Here is a 17,780-nt window from a genome sequence, read left to right as displayed (position 1 = left end):
ATACTGTACCCGATACCATCTACTGTATCTTGCCTATGCTGCTCTGTACCATCACTCATTCATATATCCTTATGTACATATTCTTTATCCCCTTACACTGTGTACAAGACAGTAGTTTTGGAATTGTTAGTTAGATTACTTGTTATTACTGCATTGTCGGAACTAGAAGCACAAGCATTTCGCTACACTCGCATTAACATCTGCTAACCATGTGTATGTGACAAATAAAATTTGATTTGATTTGATTTGACTTTATGACACTGTTAAGAAGCATTATGACCATCAGAATCATATAAGCCAGATAGGCCTATCATGTACCGAACAAAAATATAAACGCAACATGTAAAATGATGGTCCCATGTTTCATGAGCTGAATTAAAATATCCCTGAAATGTTCCATAAAGCACATTTGTTAGTGAGCATTTCTCCTTTGTCAAGATAATCCATCCACCTGACAGGTGTGGCATATCAAGAAGCTGATTAAACAGCATGATCATTATACAGGTGTACCTTGTGCTGGGGACAATAAAAGGCCATACTGAAATGTGCAGTTTTGCCACACTACACAATGCCACAGATGCCTCAAGTTTTGAGGGAGCGTGCAATTGGCATGCTGAATGAAGGAATATCCACCAGAGCTGTTGCCGGGGAATGTAATGTTCATTTTTTACCATAATCCACCTCCAAAGTTGTTTTAAAGAATATGACAATATGCACAACTGGCCTCTCAACCCGCTAACCAGGTGTAACCAAGCCAGCCCAGGATCTCCACATTCAACTTCTTCACCTGCAGGATCGTCTAAGACCAGCCATCCGGACAGCTGATGAAACTGAGGAGTATTTCCATCTGAAATAAAGCCATTTTGAGGGAAAAAACTAATTATGTTTGCCTAGGCCTGGCTCGCTAGTGGGTGATTGCCCTCCCAGGCCCACCCATGACTGTGCCCCTGCAAAGTAATGTGAAATCCATAGATTAGGGCATCATTAATTTATTTAAATTGATTGAATTTCTTATATGAATTGTAACCCAGTAAAATCGTTGACATTGTTGCAGGTTGTGTTTATATATTTTTTCAGTAATACCTTATTTCAGTCATTTCAGTCATCAGTCAAAAAGAGTGTGCTCCTGAAATCTGCTCCTGCATTCATCCCAGTCATCAGCCACAGAGTATAAGGGTACTTAGTAGGTGCATGTCTGACATCAATTTTTGCGCAATTCCAATGATAATTTAATATGGTCAATTTCGGCTGAGAGAGATGTCCTAACATAAACGCTTGGATAGCTTGCTGTAAAGCTTTTTTGAAATCTGACACGCCAGGTGGATTAACAACAAGCTAAACTGTGTTTTGCTATATTACACTTGTGGTTTCATGAAAATTCAATATTTTTAGTAATTCAATTTGAATTTGGCGCTCTGCAATTAAACGGAAGTTGACGAAAATGATCCCGCTAAAGGGATGGGTGCGCCAAGAAGTTATACCACAGTTGTCAAAGAAAACAGTATGAAAACTCACATTTACCGGTCTAAATTATTTGTGTTGATATTTTATTTTTTATACAAAACAAAACTCTCATCTTTTGGTTGTTGGAGACTCAACTCAGTTGTTCATTCGAGTAGTTCGATATTTATGGATGCGACCTAGTCGTTCGTTCTGTATGTTCCATTGCCATACTCACTGGCAACATTCTTATCCCTTGCTTGCTAGCTAGCCAATTAGCTATGGCTAACACTGTCATAACTTCTGCAGCCAGAATAACAGCAAAGTATCTGTTTTCAATTGATATTAATTTGGATACATCCATAACAATGAGCTGATAATGCACGATTTTGCCTGGTATAGCTAGAAAAGTTTGCCTTCTCGTCAAGACACTCGTCATCACTGACTAATTACGAGGAGATCACATTGCATACCAAACACTAGTCTCGAAGCGAGCTTTCTGTTTTACTTTATAGCAAGTACGGTGCATGTGTGGGCGCATATTGCATCATGATTGCAAGGTGCCACAACATCTGATTTTAATGTCCATTCTAGAATTATCACGTCGTGTATGTAGGTGGCAGGGAAGTCAAGCACAGGAGAATTAAACTTGGTATAAATTGAGTATTTTAATAACTTCAAATATGAACTCCAAAACCAAAGTCCATAATAAAAATAAATGTAGGTACAAGAACCCGTCACATACCAATCCATAAAACATGAACATAACAATAAACAATCTCTGACAAGGACATGAGGGGAAACAGAGGGTTTGTAGGAACCAGATGTGTAGGAACACAAGACAAAACCAATGGAAAATTTAACATAGATCAATGATGGCTAGAAGACTGGTGACGTCAACCGCCGAGACCCCCAGGCGTTCCATGAACGCCTTCCAGACTCTTGACGTGAATTGGGGACCCCGATCAGACACTATATCCTCAGGCACCCCGTAGTGCAGGAAGACATGTGTAAACAGGGCCACCGCGGTTTGTAGGGCCATCAGGAGACCGGGCAAAGGGAGGAGAAGGCAGGACTTAGAAAAATGATCCACATCGACCAGGATCGTGGTGTTACCCTGTGAGAGTGGAAGATTGGTAATAAAATCCACCGACAGGTGCGACCACGGCCGTTGTGGAACGGGTAAGGGTTGTAACTTACCTCTGGGCAGGTGTCTAGGAGCCTTGCACTGGGCGCATACTGAGCAGGAAACATAAACCCTACTAAAACCCCACTAAGACAGCGCACTGTCCGACCGATCCCAGGATGACCAGATGGTGACGTGTGGGCCCAATAGATCAGCCGATTGTGGACAGCAGACGGAGCGTACAGCTGGACACTGGGGGGGAACGGGCTCTGCATGTGATGCCCGCTCAATGTCCGCGTCCAGCTCCCACACTACCGGCGCCACCAAGCAAGAGGCTGGGTGTATGGGAGTGGGATCCATGGACCGCGAGCCTGTGTCATACAGCCGGGAAAGTTTGTCTGCCTTAATGTTCTGGGAGCCTGGTCTGTAAGAGAGGGTAAACACAAAACGGGTGAAAAACATGGCCCAACCTTGCCTGATGAGGATTCATTCTCCTCGCCACCCGGATGTACTCCAGATTGCGGTGGTCAGTCCAGATGAGAAAGGGGTGTTTAGCCCCCTCAAGCCAATGTTTCCACACCTTCAAAGTTTTTACGACAGCCAACAGCTCCCAGTCCCCCAACATCATAGTTTCGCTCTGCCGGGCTGAGCTTCTGAGAGAAAAAGGCACAGGTGCGGAATTTCGGTGGCGTACCCGAGCCCTGAGAGAGCACAGCTCCTATCCCAGCCTCGGAGGCGTCCACCTCCACTATGAACGCCAAAGAGGGATCCGGATGGGCCAACACAGGAGCCGAGGTAAATAGAACCTTCAGGTGCCTCAAAGCCCCGTCCACCTCACCCGACAACTGCAAGCGCACCGGGCCACCCTTCAGCAGTGAGGTAATGGAAGCAGCTTGAAAATAAAAGAGAGCCGCACACTCTAGGAGCTCATATGCAAAAATGTAATTCCCAACATGTCGACAGCCAAGCTGTCTTCATCAGGGTATAATCACAAACACTGCGGGATGACTCGTTTATGTAGTGTCAAAAGACACAGGTGTCTGTAATCATGGCCAAGAGTGGCCAAATATCATTGGTTAATTATCAAATATTAAAATGTCATACAAAGAACAGCATACAAACAACAAATGGATAGCATACGATCATAGATTAATTTGACTACACAAGCTTACAAACAATTACAATGGCAAAGTCACAATAATCACAAGAATGGCTTCTACGTTGAGACTGAAGGGCGCAAGGGTCTTTAAATTAAAGATCCAGGCAGCCTCTCGTTTTAACAATAAATTATCAAGGTCACCCCCTCTCCTAGAGGAAACCCTAAGAATCTCTGCACCTCCTTCACCTTGGTGGGAGTAGGCCAATTAAGCACGGCTGCAATGCGGTCACTCTCCATCTCCACTTCTAACGTGGAAATGCGATGCCCTAGGAAGGAGACTGTTGAAAGAACAATAATTTTTAAGCCTTGATATACAGGTCATGCTTCAACAGGCGACCAAGCACTCTGCGCACCAGGGACACATGCTCGGCGCGTGTAGCGGAGTATATCAGAATGTCATCGATATACACCACTCCAACCTGCCCATGCAGGTCCCTGTAAATCTTGTCTACAAAGGATTGGAAGACTGATGGAGCATTCATCAACCCGTACGGCATGACGAGGTACTCATAACTCCCTGAGGTGGTACTAAATGCCGTCTTCCACACGTCTCCCTCTCGGATACGCACCAGGTTGTACGCACTCCTGAGATCCAGTTTCGTGAAGAAGCCGCCCCCATGAATTGACTCAATTGCCGTGGCGATAAGAGGTAGCGGGTAACTGTACCTCACCGTGATTTGATTGAGACCTCGATAATCAATGCACGAGCGCAGACCTCCATCCTTCTTCTTCACAAAAAATAAACTCGAGGAAACGGATGAAGTGGAGGACCGAATGTACCCCTGATGCAGGGATTCAGCGACATATGTCTCCATAGCAATCATCTCCGCTCGCGACAGAGGATACACGTGACTTCTGGGAAGTGCAGTGTCTACCAGGAGATCTATCGCACACTCCCCCCTTCGATGGGGTGGTAATTGAGTCGCCTTCTTTTTACAGAAGGTGAGAGCCAAATCGGCATATTCAGGGGGAATGCGCACCAGTCCAGTCCAGACCAGGTCTCCACCTGGTCTGGACTTTCCACCTTAGTAGCACCAACGGAAACCCCTAAACACCTACCTGAGCACTCCTGCGACCACCCCGTGAGAGCCCTCTGTGGCAAAGAAACAGTGGGGTTATGATAAGCTTACCAGGGTAGGCCTAGCACCAATGGATACGCAGGAGAGTCAATAAGGAAAATACTCATATTTTCTGTGTGACCCCCCTGCGTCACCATACTCAAAGGAGCGGTGGCCTCCCTGATAAGCCCTGACCCTAATGGTCGACTATCTAAGGCGTGAACGGGGAAAGGCACATCCACGGGAACAATAGGGATCCCTAATCTATGAGCTAACACTTTATCAATGAAATTCCCAGCCGCGCCTAAATCTACTAGTGCATTATGCTGGGAATGAGGGGACAATTCAGGAAAAGTGACAGACACAAATATATGTGCGGCAGAGGGCTCTGGGTGAGAATGGTGCCGACTCACCTGGGGTGATGCAAGAGCGCCCTGCCTGCTGCCTCGATTCCCAGAGGAACCAACCCGGCACCAGCAGTGTGCCCTCTACAACCACAGATGGTGCACTAGCGGGAACTCCCTCCGGTCTCCCTGCGCACCGTCCCTCCCAGCTCCATGGGTATCGTGGAAACAAAATGTGGAAAAAGAAAAGGGGTGTGAATACTTTCTGAAGGCACTGTATCTGTCTCAGTTAGGCAGTGAATTTTAAGCACAGATTGTACCACAAAGATCACTGAGGTTTTCCAATGACTCACAAAGAAGGGCACGGCACCTACTGTTAGATGGGTTTTAAAAAATACAGACATTGAATATCCCTTTGAGCATGGTGAAGTTATTAATTACACTTTGGATGGTGTATCAATACACCCAGTCACTGCAAAGATGCAGGAGTCTTTCCTAGCTCAGTTGCCGGAGAGGAAGGAAACCGCTCATGAGGCCATGAGGCCAATGATAACTTTAAATCAGTTGCAGAGATTAATGACTGTAATAGGAAAAAAGTGAGGATGGATTAATAACATTGTAGTAACTCCACAATGCTAACCTAAATGACAGTGTGAAAAGAAGGAAGCCTGTACGGAATAAAAATATTCCAAAATATGTATCCTGTTTGCAACAAGGCACTTAAGTAAAACTGCAAAAAAATGTGGCAAATAAATTAACTTTATGTCCTGAATACACAGCGTTATGTTTGGGGCACATCTAGCACATCACTGAGTACCACTATTCATATTTTCAAGCATAGTGGTGGATGCATCATTTTATGGGTATGCTTGTTATCGGTAAGGGCAAGGGTATTTTTCAGGGGGATAAAAATCAACAGAATAGAGCTAAGCACAGGCACAATACTTGAGGAAATACTGGTAAAATCTGCTTTCCAACAGATACTGGGAGACAAATTCACCTTACAGCATGAATAACCTAAAACTCAAGGCAAAATATATAATGGAGTTGAAATGTAATGTTCCTGAGCGGCCTAGTTACAGTTTTGACGTATGCTGAGTGTACAAAAATTAGGAACACCTGCTCTTTCCATGACATAGACTGACAAGTTGAATCCAGGTGAAAGCTATATGATCCCGTATTGATGTCACTAAGGATCGGACCCTTTTAAAAATGTTCCCCTAAAATGACATACCCAAATCTAACTGCCTGTAACTCAGAACCTGAAGCAAGGCAATGCATATTCTTAATACCATTTGAAAGGAAACACATTGAAGGTTGTGGAAATGTGAAATGCATGTAGGAGAATATAACACATTAGATCTGGTAAAAGATAATACAAAGAGAATATTTTTATTTTTCATCATCTTTGATATGCAAGAGAAAGGTCACAATGCATCATTCCAGGTTAGGTGCAATTTTGATATTGGCTGCTAGATGGCAGCAGTGTATGTGCAAAGTTTTAGACTGAACCAATGAACCATTGCATTTCTATTCAAAATGTTGTATCAAGACTGCCCAAATGTGCCTAATTGGTTTATTAATACATTTTCACGTTCATAACTGTGCACTCTCCTCAAACAATATCATGGTGTTCTTTCACTATAATAGCTACTGTAAATTGGACAGCGCAGTTAGATTAACAAGAATTTACATTAGATTAACAAGAATTTAAGCTTTCTGCCCATATCAAATATGTCTATGTCCAGGGAACTTTTCTTGTTACTTACAACCTCATGCTAATCACATTATCGTACGTCAGCTCAACCGTCGCGCGGGGGACACACAGATCCTATAGAGGTTAAATACAGTTCAATAAGTATAGATGATGGGGAGGAGACAGGTTAAAGAAGGATTTAAGTGCCTTTGAACAGGGTATGGTAGTAGGTGCCAGGCACACCGGTTTGAGTGTGTCAAGAACTTCAAAGCTGCTGGATTTTTCATGCTCAACAGTTTCCCATGTGTACCAAGAATAGTTTACCACCCAAAGGACATCCAACCAACTTGACACAACTGTGGGAAGCATTGGAGACAACGTGGGCCAGAATCCCACTGGAACGCTTTCCAAACTTTGTAGAGTCCATGTCCTGACAAATTGAGGATGTTCTGAGGGCAAAAGTGGGTCCAAATCAATATTAGGAAGGTGTACACTCAGTGTATATGAAGGCTATCTGTCTGTTGTAATGCATATTGCCGTAGCACAAGCAAGGTGCAGTCTACCCATTGCATTGGGGCAAAACTAACTAACTGCCCTGTGTGATGATGAGTTACTGAAAAAATAACTCTGCCTCCCAATAGCCAATATTTGCACATTAAACCGCTCTTTGCTCCCTGTCTGTCTTGCTTGTTGATATGCTGTATAGGCTATGTATAGCTTACCTAGAGTAAATAGCTGCATGTCGAAGTTATGTTTGCATTGATTGCATAAACATTCGACAGCGGAGTCACAGAGTGAGTGAGCACTGAGTAGGAACTGAAAGGACTCGGAGGGGGAGGGCGCAGCAGATCCTGCACATGCGCAGAAGTCTTTAGTCCAAAACTTCTGGGCTCCAGACATCCATCCATAACTGCAGCCTCTCTGTTTTTTACAGTAATCTTTGGTACTGTTGTCTTACCCATGTTTTTTTACAGTACCTTACAGGTAAATGCACTGTTAAAAATGCCCTATAATTTTACGCTACTGGGTGTTACTGTGTTTTTACTGCTAAATCAAGGTGTTTTTGCTGTATGCTGCTGACTGTTGGCACAAATACACACATATTAGACCACACACCCAAATATGCTAATGTTCCTCACCAGTACATTGTCCCTACCTACATTTCAGAGCACAGTGGTGATTGTACCTTATATTCAAAATGTTGGGTCCAACATTTTACCATGAAAATAGATTATCTGCACAACCAGTTCCATGTGAGTTCTTATGTGTGTACCTTTGACCATTTTTTGGCTACCACAACCCCCGGCCAACAGCTCCACACCCCCTGCAGCTACTTGCCCAAGCCTCCCCAGCTCCTCCTTCACCGAAATCCAAATAGCAGATTTTCTGAAAGAGCTGTAAAACCTGGAGCCGTATAAATCAGCTGGGCTAGACAATCTGGACCCTCTCTTTCTAAAATGATCTGCCGCCATTGTTGCAATTCCTATTACCAGTCTGTTCAACCTCTCTTTGTATCGTCCGAGATTCCTAAAGATTGGAATGCTGCCTCGGTCATCCCCCTCTTTAAAGGGGGTGACACCCTAGACCCAAACTGTTACAGACCTATATCCATCCTGCCGTGCCTTTCTAAAGTCTTCGAAAGCCAAGTTAACAAACATATCACTGACCATTAAGAATCCCACCATACCTTCTCCGCTGTGCAATCCGGTTTCCGAGCTGGTCACAGGTGCACCTCAGCCACGCTCAAGGTACTAAGTGATATCATAACCGCCATCAATAAAAGACAGTACTGTGCCGCCGTCTTCAACGACCTGGCCAAGGCTTTCGACTCTGTCAGTCTCCGTATTCGTATCGGCAGACTCAACAGCCTTGGTGTCTCAAATGAATGTCTCGTCTGGTTCACCAACTACATCTCAGATAGAGTTCAGTGTGTCAAATCGGAGGGCTTGTTGTCTGGACCTCTGGCAGTCTCTATGGGGTACCACAGGGTTCAATTGTCGGGCCGACTCTTTTCTCTGTAAATACTTTAAGTTACAAGACCCAGACTTAGGAAAGGCTAATCCTGGAGATCCCTTCAAACTCCACTAAGTTTGGTACATTTGCTTTTAATTTGTCTGTGCCTCTCATGGAATGATCTCCAAAAATCCTTAAAGTTAGTGGATTTGGTGCCTCTAGGGCAATTCAGACGGATGTTAGAGGTCCTTTTTACTGAAGAATGTGTTTGTTTCATATGACTGTGTTTTGCTTTTTATGTACTGTGTGATTAATGTGTGCTGTAGAAATGTATAGTGTAATTGTTGCTAGTTATGACTCCCTTCTAATACATTTGTGGACGTGAGAGAGATTGCCAAAAGATTTATTGACAAGAATACATTTCTGCACTTTCTCCCAAAATGTTTTGCATGTCAGCAATCAAGTTTTAAAGATATATAACTTTCAAAATAAAGAAATCCATTTAGCATCATACCAGCTGTATTTCTGTATTTTGAAGTTACATATCTTGAACCCTTGACTGCTGACATGCAAACATTTTTGGACTATATCAACAATTAACTAATGAAACAAATACCAACATATCGTTTTTGGGTGGAATTTTCATTTATCAATGAGGTAAGGTATGTGGGAAGTTTTTGCAAAGGGAATTTGTAGACAAAAAGAGCACAATGCAACGATCTACGAAACTTTAAAGATGGACAATACAGTGTATTTTCTAATACAAAAGGCAATGATATGTACTGAGCCTATCACCCGTGATATAGTGCCAGGTGCTATGATAAACTGCATCCAATGGCTTCAATACAGTGGCAGCTGCATTCATGAAGATAATATTGCCATTGTGTAAGCAGAGTGAGCGGTAAGCTGGATCAAAGACAGGAGGAGAAATGGAAGTGAATGAGGGTTAGGTGTCGGAGTTGGTAGGTGTGCTGAAGTTCTCAGAGCTTGAGGCTTGCGCCGTGGGTCAAGATATAGATGAGTCTGATGGTAGGAGTGCATTTTTTGAAAAAGGGGACCCTTGCCTTTTGGTTGATCCATTTGCGGTTTCAGGGTTGGTGAAAACTGAGTTGGGTGCTGTGAAATCAGTGAAGGTAGTAACCAAAAGTGGTCTCTAAATTATTGTTTGTGTTTCTGCTGGTCAGAGGAGGCAGGTGCTCTGTGTTACACAAAGGTGGACAAGAGATATAAATTGTTTTGCTCTCAAGAAAAGGGCACCATTGAAAGGATTGATTTCTGGGGAAGCGGTAAATGTGACTGAAGGGGAAGATTCCAGGTGTTTGTGATGCTCGTCGCTTGGTGCGACGTAGACAGGGTGGAGTGAGTAGTGAAACAGAAGAGTCATTGTCTGTTCTTTTGAGTTTTGATGTTGAGTCTTTGCCCAACAAAGTGATGGTAGGATATACAGTATAAGTTATCCAGTAGAAGATTTTGTGCCAAATACATTATGTTGATACAGGTGTTAAGCTTATGCGCATGTGGCTGCAGTTTGTAAGAGGGAGGTTCCAAGGTATGAGAAATGTGCAGAGGGCATGAGGAAAAGGAATGTGTAGCATTGGATTAAGTAATGGTATGTGTTAATTGTAGGGGTGCCCATGGGGCTGGGGATCAGAAATGTCCAGTGTAAGAGAGGCAGGTTGAAGTTTCCAGGGTTAGAGTAGTGCAGAAGTTGTTATATGCTGAGGCAGTGAAAAAGTAGAGGAAGATGGGTCAAGGGGTATGGATCCTGAGAAGAGTGGTGTGAATAGCAGTACTAGTACAGAGGGATAGATGATTTGTTTCAGTAATATTGGATTTGTTTCATTTATAGCAATAGTTATTATCTGTACTGCAAGGATGGAACATAAGTCGCATAAAATTGATGTTGTGGTGGCAGCTGCAGAGAGGAATTTGGGATTGCGAGACTACAGGGTGTGATGAAGCCAGAGAAGATGGCTGCCGTTTTATGGGCTCCTAACCAATTGTGCTACTGTGTGTTTTTTGTTGTTGCGTTATTCGTAACTTATTTTGTACATAATGTTTCTGCCACCATCTCTTGTGACCGAAAAGAGATTCTAGATATCAGGACAGCGATGACTAAACTCGTACTGGAAAAAGATTATTCCTTTCATGAGTCGAACATTAAGGATTTCCTTCAAACACCCAACAAGGCCCAAATCCTTGTTATTTGCATGAAGAAGAGACAGAGATATCTGGACGTAGTTTGGTGTGCCTTGTAAGGATCTGACGGCAACTGAGTAAACCGCCTTTACCATCAGTCTAGGACAAAAAAACAGTTTTTACCCCCAAGCCATCACTGCCTGGTACGGCAATTGCTCGGCCTCCAACCGCAAGGCACTTCAGAGGGTAGTGTGTACAGCCCAGTACATCACTGGGGCAAAGCTGCCTGCCATCCAGGACCTCTACACCAGGCTGTGTCCCTAAAAATTGTCAAAGACTCCAGCCATCCCAGTCATTGATTCTTCTCTCTACTACCGCATGGCAAGCAGTACCGGAGTGCCAAGTCTAGGACAAAAAGACTTCTCAACAGTTTTTACCCCCAAGCCATAAGACTCCTGAACAGGTAACCAAATGGTTACCCAGACTATTTGCATTGTGTGCGCCGCTCCCCAACCCCTCTTTTACGCTGCTGCTACTCTTTGTTTATCTAACCGGTGTCTGTATATAGCCTTGCTACTGTTATTTTCAAATGTCTTTTTACTGTTGTTTTATTTCTTTACTTACCTACCTACACACACACACACACACACACACATACCTTGTTTTACACTATTGGTTAGAGCCTGTAAGTAAATCAAAATCAAATCAAATCAAATGTATTTATATAGCCCTTCGTACATCAGCTGATATCTCTAAGTGCTGTACAGAAACCCAGCCTAAAACCCCAAACAGCAAGCAATGCAAGTGTAGAAGCACGGTGGCTAGGAAAAACTCCCTAGAAAGGCCAAAACCTAGGAAGAAACCTAGAGAGGAACCAGGCTATGAGGGGTGGCCAGTCCTCTTCTGGCTGTGCCGGGTGGAGATTATAACAGGACATGGCCAAGATTTTAAATGTTCATTTATGTCCAGCATGGTCAAACAATAATAATCACAGTAGTTGTTGAGGGTGCAGCAAGTCAGCACCTCAGGAGTAAATGTCAGTTGGATTTTCATAGCTGATCATTAAGAGTATCTCTACCACTCCTGCTGTCTCTAGAGAGCTGAAAACAGCAGGTCTGGGACAGGTAGCACGTCCGGTGAACAGGCTTGGATTCCATAGCTGCAGGCAGAACCGTTGAAACTGGAGCAGAAGCACGGCCAGGTGGACTGGGGTCGGCAAGGAGTCATCATGCCAGGTTGTCCTGAGTCATGGTCCTAGGGCTCAGGTCCTCCAAGAGAAAGAGAGAATTAGAGAGAGCATGCTTAAATTCACACAGGACACCGGATAAGACAGGAGAAGTTCTCCAGATATGACAAACTGACCCTAGCCCCCCGACACATGAACTACTGGAGCATAAATACTGGAGGCTGAGACAGGAGGGGTCAGGAGACACTGTGGCCCTATCCGATGATACCCCCAGACAGGGCCAAACAGGAAGGATATAACCTCACCCACTTTGCCAAGCACAGCCCCCACACCACTAGAGGGATATCTTTAACCACCAATTTACCATCCTGAGACAAGGCCGAGTATAACCCACGGCACAACCCAAGGGGGAACAGGAATAAAATTGTATGCGTCAAATTGTATGCGTAGACTTGACAGAACGTAGCAAATTATGAATGTAGATTATTATTTTTTTGCACACATATTCAGTAAAATGTGCGATTACATAAAAAATTTGATTGCATAATTTCTTCAAATGTATTATTATTTTATTTACCAAGTATATTATTTATTCGATGACATCCATAAATTAATTGTGAGAGCCTATAATATAATTTCCCTCCAAAATGCAATTTTCGAGCGAAATGCAATAATAAATAGTCAAGATAGCAGAGTAGGCTCTTTCAACAATGAGATCAACGTTGAGGAAGGTGGTCTTGATCGCACTGTTGGACCGGGACCAGCCCCGCCGAAAGCGCAGGTCTGTGTGGATCCAGAGATGGTTAAAGTCCCGAAAGCAGGCAGGGGAATTCTACTGTCTAATTCAAGAGCTTCGACTGTTTTGAGAGGAATTCCGAAATTACTTTCGTCTGGACCGAAGCCAGTTCGATCACCTGCTCCAGATGGTTGGAGCCAGGATCACTGGATGGATACCAACTACCGGGAGTCCATCAGCCCAGTTGAACGCCTGCCAATTTGTCTTCGGTAAGCTACATTCTAGTACATTTTTAAAGCCTTTGATACCATAATTGATTGATATTTGACACATTGTTTTTATGTGCAACCTAGCTAGCTAAAGGGCTCTAGTTAATAGTCCCTATTTGACATCAGATGTACTTTTACAGAATGTTCATTGGGACTATAACTTTTCCCAAAGTTGGTTTATAATCCTTTTTCAATTATGTAATGTTACCAAATGAAAAGAACGGTGCCTTCTGCCCTGATGAAGGTAGGCTAGTCTTCTCCAGGACCCATTGTTGTTCAAGACAGTTCAGGTCACGTTCTCTCAGCAAACGTCTGCGGGTGCCTTCATCCGTTATGCCAAGCACAATCGTATCTCTGATCAGTTCATCTCTTAAAGCACCATAGTCACATGTAGCTGCATTTTCCCTTAACCTAGTGACAAAGCTGTCAATGGACTCCCCGTCCTCCTGTTTGCAACGACCGAAAACATAACGCTCGTAGATGACGTTCTTTGCTGGCGTAAAGTAATGTTCAAGAGCATCAAGAATAGCTATAGCGTTACCTTGCTGTGCTGCTGTTAGGTTCAGGTTGTGTTTGTATACGTGTCGGCATTCAGTTCCCATTATAGTCCTCAAAGTGGCAGCCACTACCTCATCTTCCTTTTCCAGAAGTCCCGTTGCTAGCGCGTAGTCCTCCCATTCACCTCTAAACGTATCCCAGTTCGTGCTCCAATCCCCGCTGAGCTTCATAACGGCGGGAGGGGGAATGTTCGCTGCCATGTCTAACCGGTGCTAACAACACTGAAGCTAACTAGCAAACTCACTCTAGCTTAAGGCCAATTCCGGGCGAAATTTTACACAAATAAGCATTTGTTTGTAAACCAGAGCAGGTGACTCTAATTTGCGGAAAGCATGGTTAGTTATCCGACTCTGACACCATGTTTGAATGTTAAATGACGAGACAGAGGCATTGATGCGAGTAACCAGTCTTGTTCAGTACATCACAACACATCCGGGTATCTCAAGCACCCCGGTAAAACACAAGAGTTGCAGTAATGAACATTTACCAACAGATGGCATCACTGTGCCATCTTACACCCATAACACCTTCTGCCCTGATGAAGGTAGGCTAGTCTTCTCCAGGACCCATTGTTGTTCAAGACAGTTACAGTCATTCATTACATTCTTATTGGACTCACATACACTCTTAGAGAAAAAGGTTCCAAAAGTGTCCTTCTGCTTTCCCCATATGATAACCATTTTTGGTTCCAGGTATAACACTTAATACATGGAACCCAATAGGGTTCTACTCGGAACCAAAAGGGGTAGTACCTAGAACCTAAAAGGGATCTCCTATTGGGACAGCCAGAGAACCCTGTAAGTAGATAGTACCATTCTTTCTAAGAGTAGAGTTGGCCTGGACTACAGTTTATTGATATAGTCATAGACTGAATTGTACTGTTTCAAGGCATTGTTAATGATGGTTGATGAGTATTACAATATAATTAGTAAAGCATAATAAACATTAATGAGGTAGCTATATGAGTAGATATAATATGTGGGTGGAATTAAAGTTATACACAATATTGATCATTATTTTTAATTATATTTTAGATTCTTGGCAACAGGGGACTCCTACAGGACCATAGGATTCAGCTTCTGAGTTGGACGGTCCACGGTGGCAGGCATTGTCCCCTCTGTGGCGCAAGCCATTTGGGAGTGTCTGGCTGGTGAATACATGCCTGTCCTTAAGGAGGAAGACTGGAGGGCCATCGCTGCCGAGTTCCTGGAGAGGTGGAATTTCCCCAACTGTCTTGGCTCCATTGACGGGAAACATGTAGTAATCCAGGCTCCACCGTGCTCAGGTTCGCAATTCTACAACTACAAGGGTACATATTCAGTTGTACTCTTGGCTGTGGTAGATGCCATCTACTGTTTCCGTGTTGTCGATGTTGGTGCTTACGGCAAGGGAAGTGATGGCGGGACCCTCCGAGACTCTGCCTTTGGCCAGGCACTTCAGGATGGCACCCTGGATATTCCACCACCTGCATCACTCCCTGGGGCTGAAGACCTGGGACCTGTTCCCCACGTCTTCGTCGGCGATGAGGCCTTCCCTTTAAGACCCAACCTCATGAGGCCCTATGCTGGATGTTTTTACTTTCATATTGTCTTAGATCAGCAAAGGTGTAGGGAAGAAATAAGCAGATTAAGTCTAAATTAGATATTAATAAACAACTGACTATGAAAACATTATAATTTAATAAGTATTCAAGTACAGGAAGGAACATGACAGGTATGTGTGTTGTAAAAATGTTTAAAAAAATAAAACTATTGAAAGAGGTGTGTGCGTGCGTGTACATTTTTATTTGTTATGAATGTGTAGCCTGTAATCTGTAAGAGAACAGCAAGAGCATGTATTTTTGGCACAACTGCAGACCGATACAGGGACTACTCATAAAGCCTAGACGTAGTAGGGGAACTTCAGACATGGCCATAAAGAGAGAGGGCAGGGCACTGGAGATCCGAGGTACAGAGAGGAGAGTGTGTGTGTGTCTCATTCTCTGGGAAAAAGGGAATAATATGTAGCCATAACACAGCTAAACAAACAAATGGCCTCTGGACGTCATGGACCAGTCGATGGAACATAACTTCACAAACAGTTTCAACACCCTGGTTTTCAAGTGGTTTTAAATGAAAGAAATATTCACCTTTAGTCTCGTAAGAGACCAAGAGCATCTGTGAAAACTCTGTATGAGTTTCAATTCAGAAATGTATGTAACACTAATAATGAATGCTGTCCTAAGACTTTATAAACAAATGACTTTATGAATTGACTGAATTTAAACAGAACTGACGTGTGTGTGAAAAGAAAGGTACAACGAGGGAGGTCAAAACAACAGCCAGACAACTCCTGTCCTCTTCCTGTCCTTCCTGTGAGCTGGTCGGCTAAATTGACTCCATTTCTGAAAGGGAAGAGAAAAACAACACATACAAGCTTAACATAATATGACACCATAAAAGGTGAGATTTATGTTAATTAAATACTGCTTGCATAGTGTAGTTAGTGGCATAAATATAGGAACAGTGTGGTAAAGTTGGTAATACTTGCTGTTTACTCATGGAATTTGTATTTCAGATCAAAAGATGAATATGACAGGCAGATATTTCGACAGCAAACTGTTTTAGGAAATTTTCTAACCCAGAAACAACAGCTATACATTTGCCTCATATTAATACTTTGATCTGAAATACCAATTAACCTACATGACTATACTGTAAAAATAACCTACTTTACTTCACTGTCGCACACTTATGACACTACCTGTGATGTGGAGAGAAAGAAAACGTACCATTGAACTCAGCTTCGAAAATCAGCTGATACATTTTAACCTTGACTGTTGCTTTTCTTTTCTGAGGCAGCCTCTTCAGTGTTGGCACCAAGCTCATGGCAAAGAGGGTCTCTTCATCCTCCTTCCAGTGAGCATCAGGTTGGGCTGCATCCCTCTCGACGGCTTGGAGGAGCCTCTGCTGAAATTAGTTGAGTGGATCTGGTACCTCCGATGACGCCTGGTGTGATGTTCCTATTCGTTTCTCTCCACGGCCACATCCTGTTCAACAAGGTCCTCAGTGGTCACTTCCGTGAGGTTCATAATAATCTCAGGTGGTCCTAGATCCAGAGGTGATTCCTCCATTTCATCATCTTCCATGGCTGCACCAGTGGTGGTCATACTCGTGGATGATGTAGATGTTGTAGAGGGTCTCACTCCACCGGTGGAGGCGATGGTCGCATTTGTAGGTGACGTTGAGGGTCTTGATGCACCGGTGGCAACAACACTTGTGGATGACGTAGTAGAGGGTCTAGCTGTAAAATTGCCACTCGTTGTCCTAGGCACAATAAATGGATCCAGAAAAGAATGTGGCAGAAGCGCCAAGGCTGCTGACCCAGACCTCTTCTTCTCTTTCTCTGCCCTTCTCTCTCTCTGATACCGGTCCCTGAGTCCTCTCCACTTCCTCCTACAGTCTTCTTCTACATAGACATGAACATGATAAGCCAAACCATTACCTAGCATAACTATAGTTATTAGATAGCTATCATGGACATGTCACCTACTGTACACACACACACACACACACGGTTATCTGACCAAATTATCAGGGGTACAGTAGTATCTACCATTTCTATTGCTATTTATCTAGAATAAACACTCTCACTCTTTCAAACATGATTATTTGGTAAAGTTATCAGGGGTAGTAACTAGCATAATTTATTTGACTATTTATTTCACACACACCTCATTGGCTAGGTTAGCTAGCTAGCTAACGCTAACTAGCCACATCTAGCACAACATCACTAGTAAACTGACCTGGCAATCCTACTATCGTGGACACTTGTCTCCAAGCAGCATTTTTGTGTTTATGTCCCTGTAGCTGTCAGCAGTTGTGTCAAAAAGACACGGTTTTGAGGATACTGCGAAAAATGATTCTCTCCTCCATGTGCCCAACTGCATGCGACCATTTGCAAAAGGTACCTGCATCAGTATAGTTGCCTAGCTGCGCAAAATGTGATGCAGCAGAGATGCAATGACGCAGTCGATTCGAAGCGAATAAGCGTTTTCCTACTGGAGCGTTTTCTGGCAGCACAAACGGTGTCGGCTGCTTCAGCAGAAGAACTTACATTCAACAAAGGTTTGTGGCC

General features: G+C 43.5%; 1 protein-coding gene and 1 long non-coding RNA gene across 8 annotated transcripts in view; one reads left to right on the top strand and one right to left on the bottom strand.

Annotated features, from left to right (window-relative positions):
* Positions 1-11,709: 11,709 nt before the first annotated feature.
* On the bottom strand, positions 11,710-17,633 carry LOC110520459. Of its 4 annotated transcripts, none has more exons than XR_005051362.1 (3): positions 16,435-17,632; positions 13,315-16,047; positions 11,710-12,183 (listed from the first exon to the last, which is right to left on the bottom strand). It is a non-coding gene; the product is annotated as an uncharacterized LOC110520459 (long non-coding RNA). The 4 variants fall into 4 exon arrangements; XR_002472983.2 differs by lacking the exon at positions 11,710-12,183 and having other exon boundaries at positions 12,653-14,965; positions 15,048-16,047; positions 16,435-17,633; XR_002472984.2 differs by lacking the exon at positions 11,710-12,183 and having other exon boundaries at positions 12,653-16,047; positions 16,435-17,111; positions 17,449-17,633.
* The window catches only part of LOC110520455 (nectin-3), a 44,714-nt gene continuing 44,564 nt past the window's right edge, over positions 17,631-17,780 (top strand). For 3 of the 4 annotated variants that reach the window (XM_036975011.1, XM_036975009.1, XM_036975010.1), the window contains exon 1: positions 17,635-17,770. In XM_036975011.1, coding sequence (XP_036830906.1) covers positions 17,650-17,770 — 121 coding nt within the window. In that variant the 5' untranslated portion in view covers positions 17,635-17,649. Of the gene's footprint in view, positions 17,771-17,780 lie in introns of all 4 variants that reach the window. The other variant, XM_036975012.1, reaches the window with a different exon arrangement.

Source organism: Oncorhynchus mykiss, chromosome 3 (genome assembly GCF_013265735.2).
Source record: "Oncorhynchus mykiss isolate Arlee chromosome 3, USDA_OmykA_1.1, whole genome shotgun sequence".
Taxonomy (NCBI): Eukaryota; Metazoa; Chordata; class Actinopteri; order Salmoniformes; family Salmonidae; genus Oncorhynchus; species Oncorhynchus mykiss.
Note: the sequence above shows the minus strand (reverse complement) of the source record. Positions and strands in the feature narration are given on the sequence as shown.